At 70.9% G+C, this 20723-nt stretch overlaps 2 protein-coding genes across 2 annotated transcripts; one reads left to right on the top strand and one right to left on the bottom strand.

Moving 5' to 3' along the window:
- Positions 1-10766: 10766 nt before the first annotated feature.
- Positions 10767-13249, top strand: TFDP1 (transcription factor Dp-1; the record flags this gene model as incomplete). The annotated part of the gene is made up of 7 exons (XM_084234997.1): positions 10767-10880; positions 10978-11125; positions 11363-11427; positions 11814-11965; positions 12029-12195; positions 12385-12463; positions 13102-13249. 7 exons carry the CDS (start codon positions 10767-10769, stop codon positions 13247-13249), a joined length of 873 nt encoding a protein of 290 aa, XP_084091123.1.
- A 2397-nt stretch (positions 13250-15646) lies between these two features.
- Positions 15647-19448, bottom strand: ATP4B (ATPase H+/K+ transporting subunit beta; the record flags this gene model as incomplete). Its single annotated transcript, XM_084234929.1, has 7 exons — positions 15647-15856; positions 16156-16257; positions 16998-17054; positions 17807-18006; positions 18074-18187; positions 18336-18464; positions 19337-19448. The coding sequence occupies 7 exons, from the start codon at positions 19446-19448 to the stop codon at positions 15647-15649; spliced, it is 924 nt and encodes a 307-aa protein (XP_084091055.1).
- Positions 19449-20723: the final 1275 nt, after the last annotated feature.

The following is a 20723-nucleotide window of genomic DNA, read 5'->3' on the forward strand; positions in this document are numbered from 1 at the left end:
CCTGTGGGTGGCCTTGGTGGGCGGGGGTCACCCCGCTGCAGGGAGACCCCAGGTGAGGTAAAAAGGAGGGGCAGCCATCTGCTTCTGGGAGGCCATCTGCGCTGCCCGCACCCTGCAGACCCAGGCGGCGCTGCGGGTGGTCCTGGGACCCCGCCGTCTGGAGGGGCAGGTGCTGGGCTCAGGGCGCTCTGGTGGACAAGGCGTCCGGATGCCGGCATGGGCGCCCACCTAGGCCCTCAGGTCAGCAGGGCGTCCTCTGCAGGCACCTCTACTGCGTTCCACCCAAGACGGGAGAGAGGTGTCTGCCGGGGCCTCTTGGGGCGGAAGGGGGGCAGAGCTCCAGGGGGAGGGAGCTGGGGCTGCAGCCCCCCCAGACAAGCAGCCAGAGAGAGAGCCGGGGGAGGACACGGCCGGACCAGCACTGCTGGAGGGTGACGCTGGCGGGCTGGGCTGTGGCTCGCACCTTCGCGGGGCTCCCTAGCAGGGTCCCAGTAGCCGCGCTGACCCCGATGCCTGGCACGGGACACGGACTGGACGTGGGCAGCGGCTCCGGTGCTGCTGCTGCAGCTCAGGCAAATCGCTCAGGCCCCGCTGTGGGGAGAGTGTTTCTGCTCATCCAAATGTTTGGGGGGTTCTGCTGCCTCGAGAAAGTCCAGAACCGGTGCTGTCTGTGCAGCTCGGGCCGTCCTGGAGGAACCGCCCTGTTCGCCCCTTCCCCGCCCGCCGAGCCGCCCCAGCGCCCGGGTCCTCCCGGGGTGCCCTGTGCGGGCATCTCCAGCTTTGGGGCGCAGGGGCCCGCGTCCTGGGCCCCACCTCACCCGAGACGGGGCTGCGGGCCCGCCCGAGGGTGGAGCGGCGCCGCGCGCGGACCGGGCTGCGGGCTGGGCCGGGACGGACCCCGCGGGCGCAGGCGGCGGCCGCGCCCTCCCGGCAGCAGCGCGGGCGGCGGCGGCGGGTGGGGACGCGCGGGGCGCGGGGCCCTTTGCTCTGCGCGCCTCGGAGCCCGGGAGACACGGCCGAGGCGCCGCTCGTCCCCGGCCGCGGCCTGGACTTCGGACTCGGCGAGGCCCGGCCCGGCCCCGGGCGGGTCTGGTGGGGGCGCTGGGGGGCCCTGCCCCTGCGAGCAGCGCCCACCCAGGCGGCGGCCCCGCCCCCGCGCCGCCCCCGCGCCCCTCCGCGCGCCAGCACGTGCCGCCCCCCACCCCCCCGCCCCCCGCACACCCCCCCGCACGCCCCCCGCACGCCCCCCGCGTCGGGGCCAGCGCCCAGCGCCTCCTCCGCGTGTGCACGCGGCGCGCCTGCCCGAGCGCGCCCGCCGCCCCGAGCGCCCCAGAGGCCGCCCCGCGGGGCCCGCCCCCCCCCGCCCCCCCGGGCCCCCCCCGCGCGGGCCGCGCCGCGGGAGCCGGGAGGAGGCGCCGAAGGCGCGAAAAGGCGCGCAGGCGCGCTGGGAGCCGGCCCGCCCACGTCACCGCGCCGCGCACGTCACGCCGCCGACGCTCCTCGCAGGGTGAGCCCCGCGTCCCGGCGCCGCTCGCAGGCTGGGACCCCGGGGCCGAGGCCGCCCCCCGCCCGCGCCCCCCGCCCCGCCGCCCGCGACCAGGTGGGCGGGCCCGGCCCCGCGCCCCCCGCGCCCCCCGCGCCCCGCGCCCCGCGCCCCCCGCGCCCCCCGCGCCCCCCGCGCCCGGCCCGCGGCGGTGGGATCGGGGTCCCCGCGGCCCCCGCGCGCCCGGCCGGCGGGGGCGGGGCGGGGCGGGGCGCGGGGGGCGCGGGGCGCGGGGCCGGGGGCGCGCGGGGGGCGCGGGCGCCGAGGCCTAGTGACAGGCCGGCCGCAGCCACCTGTCAGCGCGCGGGCGCGCGGGCGGGCGGGCGCGCGGGCGGGGGGCGCGGGCGCGGGGGGCGCGGGGGGCGCGGGGGGCGCGGGGGGCGCGGGCCCGGGGCGCGGGGCGGGGGCGGCGCGGCGGGAGGCCCGGCGGAGCGGCGGCCGCGGGCCCGCGTGGCTCAACGGAGGCGCCTCCTGGAGGCCCGGGGCCGCCGGCGGTCGCCCCACTTCTGTTCTCGCTCTCACTCGCTGCGCCCCCCGCCAGGAGAGCCCCGTCTTCTCGGGCGGCGCGCCCGGCGCACGGACTTCGCGGACCGGGTAACATGGCAAAAGATGTGAGTGTCCGCCGGTGACAGCGCGGCGGGCGGGGCGGGCGGGCGGGAGGGGCCGGAGGGGCCGCGTCCTCCCGCCGGAGGCGCCGCAGGAGGGAGCGGGGGCCGGGCCGGGGCCGGGGCTGGCCGCCAGGGCCGGGGTCAGGCCTGGAGGTCGAGCCCGGCCGTGGCGCGGCGCCCGGGTGTGGAGAGGTGCGGGCGGCGCGGCGGCGCCGGCCGTGCAGGCTGCGGTCAGCAGGCCGTGGGGCTTCCGTCGAGCCTGGGGTGTCTCCTCGAGCCTGTAGTGGGGGGCCTCCCCCTTGGGGAGAGGTCGGGCTGAGCTGATGGCCGCGGGGCTGTACTTGGGCCCTGGAGGCTGCCCTGGGGGAGGAGGACCCGGGGAGGCGAGGGTCCGCGGGCAGGTGCGGTGAGGAGGCAGAGGGGGAGGGAGAAGGGCGAGGCTGGACTGGGCCTCCGGGGCGGGTTCGAAGGGCAGGAGCCGCTTCCTGCGGGAGAGGAACAGCGCCCAGGTCGGCAGCGGTGGGCAGCACTGGCTGGCGAGCTGGGCCACGCAGGCTGGCATGGGCCTGGGCGCCTGGCTGAGCCACATCCTCGACCTGAAGGGCCGCTCGCCACACCGTCCTGGTGCCCAGAGGGGTGTCCGCACCGGGGGCTGTGTAGGGCTGGGGCGCTGGCCAGTGTTCCTGGAGGGTGAGGACCAGGGACAGGTGGGCCCGTCCAGGGACAGGTGGGCACCCTCACACCTGAAGACTCTGTTCCCAGAATGCTGGGGAGCTTGGTGCTCGCGCATTTCTAAAAGGTAGGGGTGCGATGCAGCCGTGGCTGCGCTTGGAGAGGCCCTTCCAGCCGCCGCAGGAGGGCCCGACTCCTGGCGCCGGGGAGCGTGGGCTCTGGCAGCCGGCGAGGCCCTCCCAGGAGTCCAGCTGCCTGCGGGGCCGGCCGCTGCTGTGGCCGCAGGGAGGTGGTGCTGCGGTGTGGACCCCTTGGCTGCAGGCTGGGGCCCAGGGCACCCTTGGGAGTAGGTAGCCCGGGGGCCACCGCCCCTCTCTTGGGGCCACTCCTGGAACTTGGGGCACAAGAGTCACAGGTCGCCGCTGAAGCCTTGTGAGAATGTCCTTGTTGGGGGTTCTCTTGGATGCCCGGCCCTATGACGGTTGCTTCCAGCCGCAGAATGAGGGGGTCACCACCTGGACCCCAGGGACCCCCATGCTTGCAGGCGCTCGCGCTCAGAGGGAGCCCAGGCAGGCTGCCACGGGGCCTGTGCGCCCTCCATCACGGCTTCCTGCCGTGGAGGGCGGCCTGTTCCTGTGGTGGATGGACGGGGACCACTGTCCGGGCCACATTCCCGGCAGCAGCACAGTCAGGCCCTCCCTGCTGGGACGGGCTCCGGCCCAGTTCCCCCAGATCAGGTGCTCAGTGGGCCAGGGCTGCGGCTGCTGGCACCCGGGGTGCACCTGCCCCACTCTCCCGGCTGCTGTTCCTACAGCCCAGGTCAAGGACCTCCGTTCGCCCACTTCTTCTAGACTGGGGCCTGGAGGGGCCCGGAGAGGCCCAGCACTTTCTCTGGTCACCGCTCAGTGTCTGCAGCAGGCGGGTGGGGCATTGCCATCCCCGGGCGTGGCGGACGCGGGGAGCCGTCAGCTGCGAGTTACAGGGTTTGTGCTGAGCTATTGAGGCGCGTGGGAGCGGGTGCAGGAGTGCAGGTGGCAGGTGCTCAGTAATGCAGGTGACAGGTGCATGGATATGCAGGTGTGAGGGTACGCAGTTGTGCAGGTCCGCAGGTGAGCGGGTGTGTGGGCACAGGTGTGAGGGTGCACAGGTGTGTGGGGGGGCACAGGTGCTGCCAGTGGCCCTGACCAAGCAGAGGCCCTTTGCTCCGGCCCTCGATGGGGTGTTGTCCGTGGAGAGTCTGGCCTGGTGTTGCGTGGCCCTGCAGGGGGTGAGTGGGGGTGGGGGTCCCCTTGCCCTGATTCTGCTCCTTCCTGGTTCAGGGCCCACTGGGGACTGACTGCTGGAGGTTGAAGAGGGCGCTGCCCGGCCCAGGGCTGGGTGGCCCCGCAAGGCGGCTCTTCACTTGGGCGCCTCGGGCTTATCTGCTCGTGCTGCAGGGCTGGAGAGGAGTGGCTGGCCCTGACTGGCCACGGCCGGCTGCTTCCTGCAGTGTGAAGGGGCGGCTCTGGGCAGGACTTGCGGGCATGGCTGCCCGTCGAGGCTGGAGTCCCTCCAGTCGGGCCATCACCCTGCCGTGACTTCTGGCTTGCCCTGTGGCAGTCTGCGCGCCCTGGACCGTCTGCCCTCACGAGAGGCACCCTGGGCGCCCCTGCGCCAGGCGGTGGCTCTGAGGGCGAGCGGGTCCCACAGATCCCGGTGCCCACAGGCTGCCCTGCACCTGCTCAGCCGCCCAGCCCCGCGGCGCCAGCGGGCGGTGGGGCTGTGGACCAGGAACCGGCCGTCACCCAGGCTCCCTGTGACCGTCTGCTGTTGGCGGTGTCCACCAGCTCACCCGCCACGGCCAGTGCCATCCACGTGCAGGATTTCGTGACCACAGCTTAGCTGTGAGTGGCACCCTCCCCGGCCATCTGTCTACCCGTCGTCCATGACGAGGGGGCCTGGCCAGTTCCTTTCTCCCGCGCCCCCAGCCTGTGCTCGGGGACCCCTGGGAGCAGCGGGCTCAGCTGCCAGGGGTCGAGACGGGAGAAGCTGGAGGAGATGCGTGCAGAGGCCTTCGTTGGCGAGTGGATGCCCGCCCGGCCTGGGGTGCGGGGTTAGAGGCCCCAGAGGAGCAAACGGTCACTGGTGTTCCTCGTCACTTCCGTGCGGCCAGCTGGGTCTCTTGGGGGCAGGGGATCCGGAGGGCGCTCAGAGGCACTGAGTGTGGCCGCTGCCTCCCCAAGTGTGTGACCAGCACGTGTGTGCGCGTATGTGCGCGCAGTGGGCTGCCAGCCCCGGCGTGGACACCTGCGTCACCTGGAGCTGCCGCCTCCCCCATGAGGTGCTGCTGTCCGGGACAGGCCTTCCAGTGGATTCTGGTTAACTGCATGGTGCATAGGCCCAAGATGGTCCCGGGGTCCGTGCTGGGCAGTATGACTCCATGTGTGCGTGGGTGTGCAGAGCATGTTGGTGCAGGTGTGTGCAGGTGTAGCCGTGGGCAGGTAGGGGTGGGTGTACTGGTGCAGGTGTGTGCAGGTATGGGGCAGGCATGCTGGTGTGGGTGTGCGCAGGTGTGGGTGGGCGTGCTAGTACAGGTGGGGGTGGGCACAGTTGCGGGCGTGCACAGGGGTGGGTATGCAGGTGTGGGTGGGTGTGCACAGGTATCCAGGGCCAGTAGCCTGGGCTCTGCAGGTCCCTCTGGTGGAGGAAGTAGACACAGGGCAAGTGGATCCCTCTGGTCACCCCCAAGGCTAGCCACTCGCCCTCCTTGTGGTCTGTAGCGGGTCCTGAGGGTCGCGGCCGTGGGGCTCTTGGTCCAGCAGTTGGGCCTGCACGTGTCCCCGGTGGCTGAGCCTGGCTGCCGGCCAAGGGCACTGGGCGGGGCCTGGCGTCCCTGGAGCTGTGTCCTGCCCTGCAGGGGTGTGACGTCCAGCCAGGGGTCGGGGTGAGGCCGCAGGGAGGTCCTGAGGGCAAGTGGATGAGGCCGGGCTAGATGGTGTGGTGGCGGGGAGGGTGGGAGGGATGATGGCTCCTCACAGGAGCCCTGGCTGCTGCTCAGCTGTGGGTGCTCCAGTCACCCCAAGGCCGCCAGGAGCCATCTTGTGCGCCCGCTGCTGCCGCCCCTGTTGGACCTTCACGCCCATGTGGGTGTGTGTTCATTGCATCCATGTGTGGGCCATGTTCACACGTGTGCGGGCACTGTGCACATATGTGTGCTGCGTGTGTGGGTGCAGCTCGCAGGCCAGCCTGCTGGTGGTTGACATGCACGGGGCCCGCAGCTCGCTGTGTGTCCTGCTCACATGCCCACCTGACGGCCCGGCCAGCCCCAGCCTGTGGAGGCCGAGTCTTCAGAAGACCTTGGTGCTGTCGCGGTGCCTGTGCCAAGCATGGGGGGCGAGGACCAGGGTGGGAGGCGGACAGTGCGGCTGGGGTGGTGGGCGCGGAGCTCACTGTCGGGTTGCCCCGCAGGCCGGCCTGATTGAAGCCAACGGGGAACTCAAAGTCTTCATCGACCAGAACCTCAGTCCCGGGAAAGGTGAGACGCCCGTGCGGCTGTGGCCCCTCGGCAGGAAGTCCCTTGGCCGCCGCAGGCCCCCGAGGCGCCCCCCCCACCCTCCCCTTGCTGGGCCAGCAGTACCTGCAGGACGGCGCCGGGACTTCAGCAGCTGCAGGGCCTTCCTCCCCGGACATGCGGCCCCAGGGCTGACCATCGGGCCAGCGCCCACGCCCATGCGGCACTGTCTGCCCTCCGCTCGTGGTCTGGGCAGCATGTGGAGGGGCCTGGTGGCACAGCCCTGCTGTGGCCCATGGGGCACGGCTGGGCTCCTTCAAGCAGTGCTGGCAGGCTGGCCCAGGGCACCCAGGTGGCTGCACCCCACTTCTGCTTGCAGTGGGGGGCCTGCTCTTCCTGGTGACGCTCGCCCATAAAACCGTCACTTGGTGTTGGGGGAGACGCCCAGGTGAGCGCTTGGGGCCGCTGTGTGGTGGGCTTGAACCGGGGCTGGCCCTGCATCCGGCCTTCTCCAGCCAATGCAGGCCTGGAGTTCCGTGTCCCGGCTGCGCCACGCCCCCAGGGCCAGGACCCACCTGGTCCCCCCGTGGGCCGGCCCCGTGGCTGCGGCTCTGATCCCTTGGGCGGGCCATGGCCTTGGGGCCTGGCGGTGCCCGCTGGTCCAGCGTCACCGTGGACGCAGCATCGCAGCGGCCTCGGGCTTCCCATGAGGTGGAGCAGCCGTGGTGAGATCCCGGACGACAGGCCCGCTGGGTCTGCCTCACGGAGCCCTGGCCACGTCGCTGTGGGGTGCGGGCGGCGGTGCAGCTGCGGTTTCTCCACCCAGCACTTTGGGAGGCGCCTTGGGCCTTGGTGCCGACCACCACTCCGTGTCTCCCTGGGCGTCTGCTGCCTGCCTGGCCCTCGGGGCCGGGGTCAGGATGGTGCTGGCTGGGCTGGGCCTTCCTCTGCCCTGTGCCCTGCCCACCCCTGTGGGGTTTGCCCCGGCTGGCCGCCCGGGCACTTCAGGAGAGGCGGCCCCCCAGGCCACACCCTAGGCCCTGCTGTCTTGGGCAAGGCCATGACTTTGGGGGTGGCCCGTCAGCTCCCAGCCTCCTGGGTGGCTGCGCTGCAGCGTCCAGAGGGTCAGCCAGTGGGTGCAGGTCGTAGAGGAGCGGACTGGCCGGCGGAGCTCAGGCGTGCAGGGGACCCTTGGAGTCTGTTCTTTGAGCTCTCCCTGGGGTTGCCCGGAGCTTGGGGCCTGCGCTGGGGGCCCAGGTGTGCTGACCCCTGTGAGGCTGTGCAGCGCCCTGGCCGCTGCCCTCCGAGTGGGGGTGGCTGGACCCGGATGAGCCGGGCACCCCGGCCACCCAACCCCTTGCTGGCCTGTCCCCAGACCCACCCCCCTCAGGATGTATCCGGCTCCGCTTTCTCGCCTTTGCTTGTCATGGATCCTGGAGGCACAGGTGTCTCTTCCAGCCCTGCAGCCCCCTCTGCCCCCCATTCGCCCCGCCGCCCCAGCCTCTCCCCAGGCTCCTGTGGGCCTCCAGGACGGGGCTCGGGGGTGGGAGGGGCCGGAGAGCCGCCCCCAGGAGTGGCACCTGCTCTGGAGGGCGCCCCGCCCCGCCGCAGGCCCCACCTGGCGTCACACCTGGCCCGGGAGGCGCCCGGCGAGAGGGCGGCGGCGGGCGGGGAAGCCCGGCGGTCCCGAGGGCGCCCCTCGCCGCGCCCCGCGCCTGCGGTCACGTCAGGATCTGAAATGTTTGCCCAAAACGTTCTAGAAAACGCTCGTCCCGGGGAGACGGCGGCCTCGGAGCCCGCGCGCGCTCTACTTGCGTGCGCGCTCCCGCGGGTGCCGTGCGCGCGGCCGGGCGGGCCGGGCGGGGGGCCGGGCGGGCCGGGCGGGGGGCCGGGCGGGGGGCCGGGCGGGGGGCCGGGCGGGGGGCCGGGCGGGCCGCGTCCCCGCGGGGGGCGGGGGGCCGGGCCGGGCTCTGCGGGTGTCGGCCTGGCTCTCGCGCTCCGGGGCCGCGGGCCTGGGGCGTCCGGGACCGGCCTCGGGACGTGCCCCCGGGCGCCGGGCGGCGGTCAGCGCGCTCTCCCCGCAGGCGTGGTGTCCCTGGTGGCCGTGCACCCCTCGTCCGTGAACGCGCTGGGGAAGCAGCTCCTGCCCAAGACGTTCGGACACCCCAACGTCAACATCGCGCAGCAAGTGGTAAGGCCGGCGGCCGCGGCTCCGGCTCCGGCTCCGGACGGGCCCCCAGGGCTTCCCAGAGCGCGGAGGGGCGCCCGCGCCAGTGTCCGCTGCGGGCCGGGGCGGCCGTGCCAGGGGCCCGCCTTGTGCCCACGCCCTCCCCACGCCCTCCCGCCCCAGCCTGAGCCCCCTTTTCTGGAGTTGGGCTCTCTGTTCCCCTCGGAAGGGTCTCCCCAGGGGACCCCGGCAGAGCCCCCCGCCCTGCTCAGGACCCTCCGGGGCTCATCTCCTCTCCTGCCTCCGGGGCTTCTTGGCGACAGGCAGGCGCTGCCCACCGAGGTGCTCTCGCCGCCCCCCTCTGTGCTCTGCTCACCTGTCTCCTGTGGCCCCCACAAGGTCCACGTCTCTGCGGGGCCCTGCCACGTGGCTGGGGGCGGGCGCCCTCCTGGCACTATTTCCCCAGAGGTGGGTGCACCCGGGGCAGCACAGGGAGCAGCTTTCAGTCACCGCTTCTGGGTGCTGGTTGGTGTCCATGCCTGGGGTGGCCGCGGGCCCCCGGGAGCCTCCTGCCCATCTGTTCTCATCACCCCTGTGATCAGTCGGGAGGAAATTCGGTGTGAGGACTCGGCTGTCCTAGCTCTGGTCGGTCTGAGGTCCAGCCTGGGCGTCGGGCTGAGAGTGACGCGCCCGCTGCCCCAGCGCTGGGAGCCAGGGTTCATCCAGATGCGCCGAGGCTGGGGCACGTGGGGACAAGGCCGGGGCAAGGCCACCCCCCCCCCAGCCTGGCCCAGGGCCTCGGAGCTGCCGCCACCCCACACACCCACTGGGTTTCGCTTCTCTGCAGCCTGGGCGGCTGGCCAGGGGCCGGCGGGGCCGGGACCACCTTCCAAGGGCCCCCTGGCTGCGTCTTGGGGCATGGCCCCAGCATGCCTGAGCATGTGGGTGCTGACCCCAGCCTGAGGGGCCGGCGCTGCTGCCCACAGCTGCTAATGCCCGGCGACCCCCACGTCACCGTGTCCTCGCCCTGCGAGCCCAGCTCTCTGAGCTGCTGCGTTTCCAGACGGCGCCGGTCAGCCAGTGGAACCCGTGCAGGGCAGGCGTGTGCCCCAGAGCACCTTGCCAAGCCTTGCCCCGAAGCGGTGATCTGAGAGGCTGAAGGTCCGGCCGAGCTGGCTCTCCCCAGGGCTGTGGCCCGTCAGCGTGGACTGTGCCCTGGGTCCGGGGCCACCACCAAAGTGCCTGGTTAGCTGCCCCGTGCGCAGGGATGAGCCCGCTAAGGAGGACACCCAAGGAGGGTGCTAGCCTGAAATAGCCCAGGTGGACCTGTGAGGCCCAGGCCGCAGCCTGTCCAGGCTGGCTTAGCACGTGGGGCTCAGCTCTTCCCGGGCCAGCCCCTGGGCTGGAGGGGCAGCCGCTGGGAGGGTTCTGGACTTGGAAGACCACGTCCAGGAGCCCGCGCTCTGCTGAGTGATGGAGCCGGGGGCCAGCAGGGCACAGCTGCTGGGCGGCCAACACGCTGCCCCCACCCACCTCCTGTGTGGGGGCCTCTGGGAGGGGCTTCCCACTGCAGATCAGCTGGTGGGGGTCTCGTGAACCCCAAGTTCACGTTTGCTCTGAGACGCGTCCTCATTGGCCTCCCTGAGGGGAGGTAGGAGGACCCGTGTCCAGCCACTGCTCTCGGGCCCCAATGCTCCTGCCCGCTGAGAGGCCATGGGGCGGGAAGGGGAGGCGGGCCGTCCGGAGCCTGTGCCCCGCCCACATGGTCAATGGTGCCAGGCTATGGGTGGACGCGGGGCTCTGACCGCGCTGTCTCCCGCCTGCAGGTGATTGGCACGCCCCAGAGGCCCACGGCGCCTGATACACTCGTGGTAGGAAGCCCACACACCCCCAACACCCACTTCGTGTCCCAGAACCAGCCTGCAGACCCCTCGCCGTGGTCAGCCGGGTGAGCCTCACGCGGGTGGGAGCCGGCTGGGCGGCTGTCAGGGGCGCGGTGGGGGCACAGGCTGTGCTGGGCTGTAGAGGCTCTGGGTGGACACCATCCCCGCATGCAGTGAGGACGCCTTTCAGCCTGGCCTGTCCAGGGGCAGCACGGGTCCGCGCCGAGGCCCTTCGTTGGCAGCTCCCTCGGCCCTGGCAGCCAGGCCTGGGGGCGGGCGGGCAGGCAGCCTGGGCAGTGGGTGGGTGGGGTCCGGCCGCCATGCTCAGTGCCCTGCGCCCCGTGTGTGAAGGAAGCGCAACCGGAAGGGCGAGAAGAACGGGAAAGGCCTGCGGCACTTCTCCATGAAGGTCTGCGAGAAGGTGCAGCGCAAGGGCACCACCTCTTATAACGAGGTGGCTGACGAGCTGGTGGCTGAGTTCAGCGCCGCCGACAGCCACATCCTGCCCAACGAGTCGGTGAGTCCCCGGCGGCCAGCCTGGGCCGGGGGGTGGGCGAGGGAAGGACAGGGCTGCGTGCTGGGCTGGGCGGGTGGACAGTGCCTGCTCCCCCCAGGCCTACGACCAGAAGAACATCCGCCGGCGGGTCTACGACGCCCTCAACGTGCTCATGGCCATGAACATCATCTCCAAGGAGAAGAAGGAGATCAAGTGGATCGGCCTGCCCACCAACTCTGCGCAGGAGTGCCAGAACCTGGAGGTGCGTGTGCCACGACGCGCCCTGCCCTTACCCGTATGCCCCGCCCCACAGCACCCCACCCCACATGCCCCTGGGGCAGGAACCACGGGTGGGCACCCTTGCTGGGCGCGTGCTGGTTGCGCAGCTGTGGTCCCTGGGGGTCATTGCAGTGTTCAGCGGCAGAGCTCAGAGCGGGGGTGCGGTGGGAAAGCCCTTACTTGGCACACCCACGACGGCCGCACGGGTTTGTGTTTGAAGGTAGAGAGGCAGAGGAGGCTCGAGAGGATAAAACAGAAGCAGTCTCAACTCCAAGAGCTTATTCTTCAGGTAGGAGCTGGGCCGGGGCGCTGGGGGCACGTGGCAGGGAGCCGGGTCGGGGCACTGGGCATGTCCCCTTGTGGGCGGCACCTAGGCTAGGACTGACCGCCCTCCCAGGCCGTGGCCCAGGGAAGGGCGCAGCGTGGACGAGCGAGGCAGGGCGGTGTCGTGGGCCAGAGTGCTGCTGCCTGGCCTGCACGGTGTCCTCCCCCCACCCCCCGCATGCTGCCCCTGCCCACTCTCCGGTGCCAGTTCCCGGGCGGTCCCATGCGCAGCGGCCACCCCGGTGCAGACCCCCGTGGGCCACGCTCACCTGTGCGTCGGGCAGCGTTGGGCGCGGGCAGCGGCGCTTGGTGGCCACTGGGCCGAGCCGTGGCCTCGGGCCTCCCTTGCAGCAAATCGCCTTCAAGAACCTGGTGCAGAGGAACCGGCAGACGGAGCAGCAGGCCAGCCGGCCGCCGCCGCCCAACTCCGTCATCCACCTGCCTTTCATCATCGTCAACACGAGCAAGAAGACGGTCATCGACTGCAGCATCTCCAACGACAAGTGAGCCGCGCCCCCGCCCCGCCCCCGCCCCGCGCGCGCCCCCGCTGACGCGCGTCCCCGCAGGTTCGAGTACCTGTTCAACTTTGACAACACCTTCGAGATCCACGACGACATCGAGGTGCTGAAGCGCATGGGCATGGCCTGCGGGCTGGAGTCCGGCAGCTGCTCCGCCGAGGACCTGAAGACCGCCCGGAGCCTGGTGCCCAAGGCGCTGGAGCCCTACGTGACCGGTGGGCGGGGCCGCGGGGCGGGGCTGGGTGGAGCCAGGGGCGGGGCCAGCATGGGGGGCGCGGGGCGGGGCCAGGGTGAAGGGGCGGGGTCAGGATGGGGCCGCGGGGCGGGGCCAGGGTGAAGGGGCGGGGCCAGGATGGAGCCGCGCGGGTGGGGCCCTGGTCAGCGCCCTGTGTCCTCGCCTGCAGAGATGGCTCAGGGGCCTGTCGGCAGCGTGTTCCTCCCCTCGTCGGCGTCCACGGCTAATGGAACGAGGCTCTCGGCCAGGTGAGGGTCAGGGGCTGGATGGGGCCCCAGCCGGCTCCCCCTGCTCGGAGGGCCCCCTAGGGACCAGATATTTGCCGGTGGAGTCCCCAGCCTGGGCCTGCATGGAGCTCTGCTTGCGGGTGGGGACCCCCTGAGGTTGAGGTGCAGTGGTGGGGGCTAACCGCCAGGTCCTCGCAGAGCCCCTCTGGTCTAGGCACGCCGTGGCGCTGGGTCCTGTCCCTGCTGGTCCAGCTCTCCTTCTGGCCGCACTCTGGGGCTGTCCAGGGGCCGCGTGGGCATCACCGGTGTCTGACTTTTGGCCCGGAAAGGCCATCTGTGCTGGTTAAAGCTAGTTCTTTAAGATAAATATGATCTCGGTGCCAGATTTTGCAGGAGATGGGCTCCTCCTTTGCTGCTGGGCACTGGGCACTGACCGCCTGGCTTTCTTAAGTGCAAGTTGAGCCTGGGTCCTGCAGACAGGGCTGATGTGAGGGTGGGGTTCCCAGTCCAGTTTGAGTCTGGGGCAGCGAGGGCGATTCTCAGATGGGTTCGGCTGGTCCCACTGGTGCTCCAAGTGCCTGGGCGAGTGGGGTATGGGCGAGGCGCTCCCCACAGGTGTTGCCTGCCTCCCCGACCCTGCCTACCCTGTGTCCCTGCAGCGACCTGACCAACGGCGTGGACGGGATGCTGGCCACCAGCTCCAGCGGCTCCCAGTACAGCGGGTCCCGGGTGGAAACCCCCGTGTCCTATGTAGGGGAGGACGAGGAGGACGAGGAGGACTTCAACGAGAATGATGAAGAGGACTGAGCCCGTTTCCGGGGAGCACCTCAGGGGGGCCTGTCTCCGGGGAAGCACCTCAGGAAGGCGTTGAGCTGCGCGAGGGTCGGCGCAGCCCGGACACCTGTGGACGCCAGCCGCCGGCAGGCCCGTAGTTGCTCTGTAGGGTTCTGTGTGTTCATCCGCTATTTTTTAAGAATTTCAGTTCGTTTTTGCCCTTCCTCAATTCTTGCTGAGTTTGCTGAAGAAGCTGGACTCCTCTGGGCCCCGGACCCAGCCGGCGCAAGTCTGGCCGGGCGCCCACTGGCAGGCCTGGCCCTCCCGCGGCGGCCGGGAGCCGGGAGCCGGCAGAGCCCGCTCTCACAGCGCTGAGCAGCATAAATTTTATTATGGCTGCTCCCCTAAACCACGGACCACATGATTCCATCAGCTTTACGCTTTCTCAGCGCTCGCAGCGCCCGGCCGCGTCGTCTGTCTGTCTCTGGTTTGGTGGAGTTGGCCGCGGCGGCCGCAGCTGCAGACCGTCTGGAACGCTTGGAATGGTTGTTGCTTTTGGTAAAATTTGCCTGATTTCTTACAGGCAGCATTTGGAAACTTTTTATTATATAGTTGTTTACATATAAGCCTATCATTTAAAGACACATACGGAAACAAGCGTCTTTGTTTCGTAAGCATCTTCCTGTAATCTATTATAAAGTTGAAATTAAATATAGAGAATGTTTTAACAGTTTTTTAACTCAAAATTTGTCAATCATTTTTAATAGTTCTTTTTTTACAAAAAGAAGAGGAATTTCTGGACCGGCGGTGGCCTCTCTCCCGGAATCGGCCGCAGCAGCCGTGGCCGCTCCGCTGCCTGCTCCGAAGAAGTCTTTTTATTGAAACACAAATAAACTTTTCTGTAATATTTTATGGAATATAAAGAGACTTTAATTGTTTGACTTGTTTAACTTGGCACTGTTAGTTTTTATTAATAAAACGCGCATGGGCATTTTACACAGCTGTGTCTCTCGTGCCGGCGGGGTGGGGCTGCGCGTCTGCTGGGCTGGGGCCTCTCCGGGCGGGCCCAGGGCGCCCCTCACGCCCTCTCCCCACGCTCAGATTCTGATCTGGGGCTTCGGTTTCAGGAAAGCTGTGAGTTGGCAGATGGACGGCGGGGAGGGCAGGGAGGGCTGTTCAGGCTGTGGAGGGCACGCTGACAGCTGAGCAGACTCCATGGGAGGGGCAGGGGCCAGCGCTGCAGAGCAGGGGGGCGGCTGGGTGGGGAGACCAGGCAGCCACTAGAAGCGTGATGGGCCTGGAGGGCCTTGGAGGGCCTTGGCTCTGACCACACTCACTTGGGGCCCTGGCCCCAGAGGCTGCAGCTGGGAGAGGAACGCTGCAGGCGTGTGGTCAGGGCCTGGACAGACCAGCAGTCGCCGGCGAGGGGCCGGCCAGTGGCAGGTGGATGGGGGACTGTGCGTCCCTCCTGTGGCTGGACACTGCTGTGGGCCGTGAGTGTCTCGGGTGAGTGGTTGGGGTGGGCGGCGGGCTGGGGGCATGGCTCATGGGTGACGGTGGGTCAGCCAGGCCCTTGGCGGCGCTGAGACCCGGGAGGCGGCCCTGGGGCAGGCCCCTGGGGGAAGGCAGGGCTCACCCCACTGTGGACCTCCAGGTCCTGGTGTCCCCGAATGGGCCACTGCGGGCCGTGTCCCCTGCGGGCAGCTGGCCGTGGGTGCGGCGTGGGTGCAGGGTCTTTGAGGAGCCGGCCTTGTGAGGCCCGAGGGCTGCGCCCCGCCAGCCCCAGAGAGCGCAGCCGGCCCTAGGGCCGTCTGCTGGGGACAGCGCCCAGACGGAGCCGCTGCCCTCTGCCCTGCGCCTTGGCCCTGGGCGGCCGTGGTCCAGGCAGCAAGGGGGCGTGCAGTGGGGGGGGGGGGTCGCCTCGGCCACGGCAGCCCCCGCCCAGCCCCGAGCCGCGCCCTCGCTGCGCCGCCACCCGCCCCTCCTGGGCCCTCGCGTGTCCACCTGCGAGCAGTGGCCGCCTGCACCCCCCGCCCTAGCTGGGCCCCGCGGGCAGCAGGACCCCGCCCCGGCCCCGCCTCGGCTGCGCCCCTGGCCCCGGCCGGCGCGGGGCCCTCGGAGGAGCCGCCTCAAGGTCTCCCAGCCGGCGGGGCGTCCGCGTGCCCCGGGCGGGCGGCTCGCGGGCGCGCAGAGAAGCCCCAGCGCGGGCGGTGCGTGGGGCCCACGTGGGGCACCGAGGCCGGGCGGGGCTGCGGGGCTGGGGCTCGGGGGGCGGGGCTGGGCTTGGGGGCGGGCTCGGGAGGGGCGGGGCTCGGGGGCGGGGCTGGGAGTGGAGGGCGGGGCGGGGGCGGGGCTCTGGTGGTGCTGGGTGGGCGGGGCTGGGAGTGGAGGGCGGGGCGGGGGCGGGGCTGGCGCGGGGCGGGGCGGGGCTCAGGCCCGGGCCGTGGCGCCGGCAGCCGTGGGCCCCGCCGTGGGCTCCTGCTCCTGGATGCGGAGCTTGAACTGCACCTTCCCCTCGTAGGGGTCGTGCGGGTTGTCGAAGGTCACGTGCTCAGCCAGGACCCTGCACTCGACGACCACCTCCTGGTTCCGGGGCACGTTGAGCAGCTTGGCGGCCACCAGCGGGTTGCTGTAGTGGGGCTGCGGCGGAGAGACCTGTCCACGCGCCGCCCCGCGCGCCCGAGGCCGGCGCCTCCTCGCTGGCCAGGGGGCCGCTCGGCCGGGCCCAGCCGCGGACAGGCGTGGCCCCGAGGGGCGAGGGCGGCGGGGCGGGAGCGCTGGGGCAGGCCTTGAGGAGAGGCAGGGCCGTGAGGCCCGTCCCGCGAGAGCAGCGCGGCGGGAGGCCTGCAGGCCACCAGGGGCCACGCCCGGCCTTCAGGGGACCGGCGGGCGTCCTCTCGGAGCCTGGCTGCGGGCGGCCCGGCAGCCGGGCCACCTACCTGGGCCTTCTTCCCGTAGTAGGGGAAGTAGTGCAGGCTGAAGGTGCCGTTGGCCGGCCAGTACTCCACCTGCAGCGGCGCGGCGTCCGGGCCGTGCTGGTCCTGCAGGCAGGGCCTCGTCAGGCCAGTGTGCGCGCCCACCGCACACGCCTGTCTGCAGACCCCGCGCACACACTTTGCGGCCGTTCCTGCTGGTGTGTCAGTGCACGGGGGTCTGCCTTCCTTTGCACAAATGCCTGTGTGTGGCGGCGTGTGCATGTGTCTGCAGGCGTGTTGCTGTCCCGCACTCACGTTTGTGTGTGCGTGAGTCTGCATGTGTATGTGTGTGCATGTCTGTGTGTGCACGTGTCTGTGTAAGCACACGTGTGTTCACGTGTCTGCGTGTGCATGTGTGTGTGCACCGTGCGGGTGGCCGTGTAGACACTCTATTGTGCAATCGGCATAACCCAGACCTGCTCTTCCTGGTCAACGCTGAGCCCCTTAGGGGTGTAATTTGTCACTTGCAAAGTCCGAGCGAAGTGACCAAACTTGCGGCCTGACATTTGCGTCCCCCTGGGGTGATGCCCGTGGCCGTCTCCCTCACTCCTCAGGGGAACGCACTGTGTCTGCGCCAGGGCAGGTGAGAGGAGGCCCGTGTGCTGACCGGGCTGGGCCTGCGCGGCGCTTGGGCAAGAACCCGGGAGCTCCCCTGGGCCTCATGTCGGCGCACTGCCCCGTGAGTGCTGCGAGCCCTCTGCGAGACCCAAGTGGCTAAAAAGGCACACGCGGGTGCCCAGGGCGGGGCTGGGAGGAAGGGGAAGTGGGGGTGGGGTGGGATGGGACTGCCTGGGGTGCGCACTCACCGCAAAGGCACAGTCCACTCTGGGCACCGTCTTGTTGCCGGGGAGGAACCCCACGATCTGCAAGGCAGAGGCGAACAGGGCGGCCCTGAGCGCCAGGGGACGCTGGCCGGGACAGATGGGGATGGAGAAGCCGGGTCTGGGACGGTGACTGAGGGCTGTGGTCTCAGGCACGGGGAGGCCCTGGACAGGAGGGCTTGCCACCGTGTGCTTGCCCCACTCCGTACCCTCTTAGCCCCACACCTGCCGGGCAGGCCTTAGGCGGCACCTGCCCCACATGCCCTCCCCCAGGCATTACAGGCCTGCAGCGGAGAAGCCAGCTGGACGCAGGCCTGTCCCGGCCCATGCACGCGGCCTCCCATGCGCCCACGGGTGCCCAGAGACCCCTGTCCCTCCTGCCCTCTGGGATTTGGCCCATGTGGCCCCTCTGCCACCTGCAGAGTCCCGGGTTTGCTCGTGCCCAGACCAGGGGCCTGCACGCCTGGCCCTGTGCCCACTCCCACCCTTCTGCAGACTCTGGCGGCCCCTGCTGCATCCTGGCTGGCCTGTCCACCCCCCTGACAGTGCGCTGGTGGCTGGGGTCCAGTGCCGCCGGCGTTGTGTGGGCGCAGGGGTTGAGGGTGGCATTGAATTTGTCTGGGAGTGGTGAGCTTACGAGCTGGCTCCAGGCATGTGTGAAGGGCAGGCAGGGCTCAGCATCCAGTGAGTGGCCCCTGGAGTCCGGCGGGGCAGGCGCAGGGGCCCTGACCTCCAGCCCCACCCTGGCCTCCTGGGACTCCCACCCTGGCAGGCTCCGTGCCCCAGAGACCCACCCGGTTCATCTTGATGATAAAGCAGGGCCTGCCCTCTGCGAAGCCGAAGCTGGGGTCCACCCGGCCTGAGCAGCTGCCCAGCATGTCCACCGTGAACTTGCAGGAGAACTTGGTGTGGTTAGCGGCCTGGAACTGGTGCTGCATGAAGTACCTCTGGGTGTGGCAGTCGATGCTGGCCTCCTGGGCAGCGGGCGAGTAGCCTGTGGACAGACAGCACCTGCTGCACTGCCCTGGGCACAGGACCCTCGGCCCAGGGCACCCGCGTACCTGCCAGGAAGTCGCGCAGCATGAGCACCAGGCCCGCCCAGGAGCGGTTGTCGGAGACGCTGTAGGAAATGTCCAGGCCCCGATCCCCGTAGACGTCCGGCCGCAGGGTCACCCCTGGAAGAGAGCACTGGGCACTGGTGTCTCGGGGTCAGGCTGCCCAGGGGAGGCTGGGGCGCCCCCGCGGGCCGCACTCTGTCCAGGTCCCGGCTCTGTCCCCGCACATGCCCCCAGCCCCCCTGCGCAGCCCGTGGCCCAGCCCCACCTGGGGACTTCAGCTGGTCCTGGTAGTCGGGCGTGTAGGGGTCCAGTGTCCACATCAGCGTGTAGAGGCTCAGGGCGAAGAGGCCGGTCATCACCACGTAGAAGCCCACGTAGTAGAGGCTGATCCACACTGCAGGAGCACGGGCGCGGCTCAGGCGACCCCAGAGCTCTGGCCGCCCCCCATCCTGGGGCCCAGGTGACCCCGTGGAGCTCAGGCGACCCCGTGGGGCTTGGCGACCCTAGGGGCCGCTCTCCGTCCACGCTCCCACGCGGTTCAAGAGCGTCCTTGTCCCTCCAGTCGCCCCGACAGCCCCCGGGACCACCTCCTGATTTCCCGCTGGACCCCATGACGGGGCAACCCCGCCCCCTCCACCCTCAGGGCCCTGGAGCCGCTCAAGGCCATCTGTGCTCCTGGGGGGCTGCATCTCCCCACTTGCAGGGAGGGGCCTATGGGCAGTGTGGACAGGGTGGCCCTGGGTAGTGAGGCCTGGCCTTCCCGGGTGGGCAGCGTCTTTAGCAGGGACGTGGGAGCCTCTAGTGTGCCCTGCGGTTCTCCAAGAGGGGGTCCTCTGCAGGGGGGTCCTCCATGGGGGGCTCTGAGGGGGGAGGGTCTGCCGCCTGCTGGAGGGTGCTGGGGGCAGCCATGGGCAGGCGTCGCCTGGGCTCTGCTGCTCAGGTCACACCTTGGAGGGCGCTTCTGAGGCGCATCAGGCAGCCCCAGCAAAGAGCACCTGGAGCCCCGAGGTCCCCCTGTCTGGGGAACAACCTGGCAGCTACCTCGGGGCTCTGCAGGCCCCACCCTGCTTTCTAGGGTCGGAGCAGCAGACCGCAGAGCGGCTGGTCTGAGGCACCAGCCACGCTCCCTCCATTGAGCACCCCCAGCGCTCTCAAGGGGTCGGTCTCGGGAGCGGCCTCTCGGCAGCCCTTGTGCAGCCTCGGGGGGACTGGGGGGCCGCGCCTGGGCGGGGGTCCCCCCGGAGGCCCAGGGCAGCTGCGGCCTACCCCAACGCGCCGGCGTCCGGCCCAGCACCTGGCCCGTGTCCGGGTTCCAGCAGAAGCGCCGGAACTCCTCCATCCGCTGCCCGCACGTCTTCTTCTCCTGCAGCGCCGCCATGGCACCCACGCACCCAGCCCGCGCCCAGCCGTGCCGCACAGCCCAGCCACGGCCTTTATAGGCCCTCGTGCCACAGCCGGGCAGCGAGGCTTATCAGCCCGTGTCCACAGACGCCAGCCCTGGGCTATCGGGGCCCCACCCGCACCTGCCGGGGAGCCGCGCCCGCCCTGAAGGTCGCCCGCCGAAGGTCGCCCGCCGAAGGTCGCGTCGAGCTGCACGCCCAGGGCTCCTCCGGCGGGGTGAGACCCAGGCAGGTCACACCCTTCCTGGTCCGAGCGTGGGGTCCGTGCTGCCTTGGGGGGGCGCCCCGAGACCCACCAGGGCCTGCGGGGCCCCAGGCGCCCCCGTGGCTCTGGCCTCCCCGGGGGCAGACGAGGGCCCAGGGTACAGTGGGGACACTCCTGCGCCCCGGACTCCGGCGGGGCCTGTGGGGGGTTGGCCCCCAGCCTGCCTCTTCCAGGGGCAGATTCGGCCCCGGCCCGGCTGGCGGGGCGCTGCGTCCGGGGCGGCGCTCGGGGGCTGGTGGGCTCCTGGTCCTGCCAGGCCGGCCGCCGGCCTCCTCCCCGGCAAGCGCCCGCCCGAGCAGCTGAGCCCCAACCCCCCAGGAGGGCAGGGGTGGCCACACTCAGCTGAGGCCCTCGACGGGGGCTTGCGCCCAGAGACGGGGCCTTCACTCCGCCGCGTCCCGCCCGAGGGCCCGGCCCCACCTGCGGGTTTCCTTGGGAGGAATGAGGCCCGCACCTGTGTCTCCCCCCTGCGGGCGGGGACGCTCCCGGCGGTGCACATTACACGGGGCCCCGCTCCCCCGGCCACGGCCCGCACCCCGCCTTGCTGGATGGGCCCCACTGGGCGTGGGCCCAGGGGCGGGGGAGGTGCTCCTGTCCTTGCCACGCCTGGCCTGGGACTGGGCTGGACTTGGAGGCCGGGACCCATCGGGGCGTCGGGTGCCTGGCAGGTACCAAACTGCTGCCCCAGGAGTGGGATGTGAGCTCTTTCTGGAACCCGCCCCCCATGGCCTCTGAGATGCAGACACGTGGGGTGTGTGCCGGGCTACCTCCTCTGTGGGGCGGAGAGGCAGGTGTGCCCAGGTGAGTCCCGGGTCTGCCTGAGGTGCCTCCAGGTGTGTGCCAGGTATCTCCCAGGTGTTTCCAGGTGCCCCCCAAGTAACCCCAGGTCAAGTTCCAGGTGAGTCCCATGTGAATTCCAGATATCCCCAGAGATACCCCAGGTACATTCCAGGTGTCCCTCAGGTGCGCCCCAGGTGAGGTGCGCCCC

The sequence above is a fragment of the Talpa europaea genome (assembly GCF_964194135.1).
Source record: "Talpa europaea genome assembly, chromosome: 6".
In the NCBI taxonomy this organism is placed as follows: Eukaryota; Metazoa; Chordata; class Mammalia; order Eulipotyphla; family Talpidae; genus Talpa; species Talpa europaea.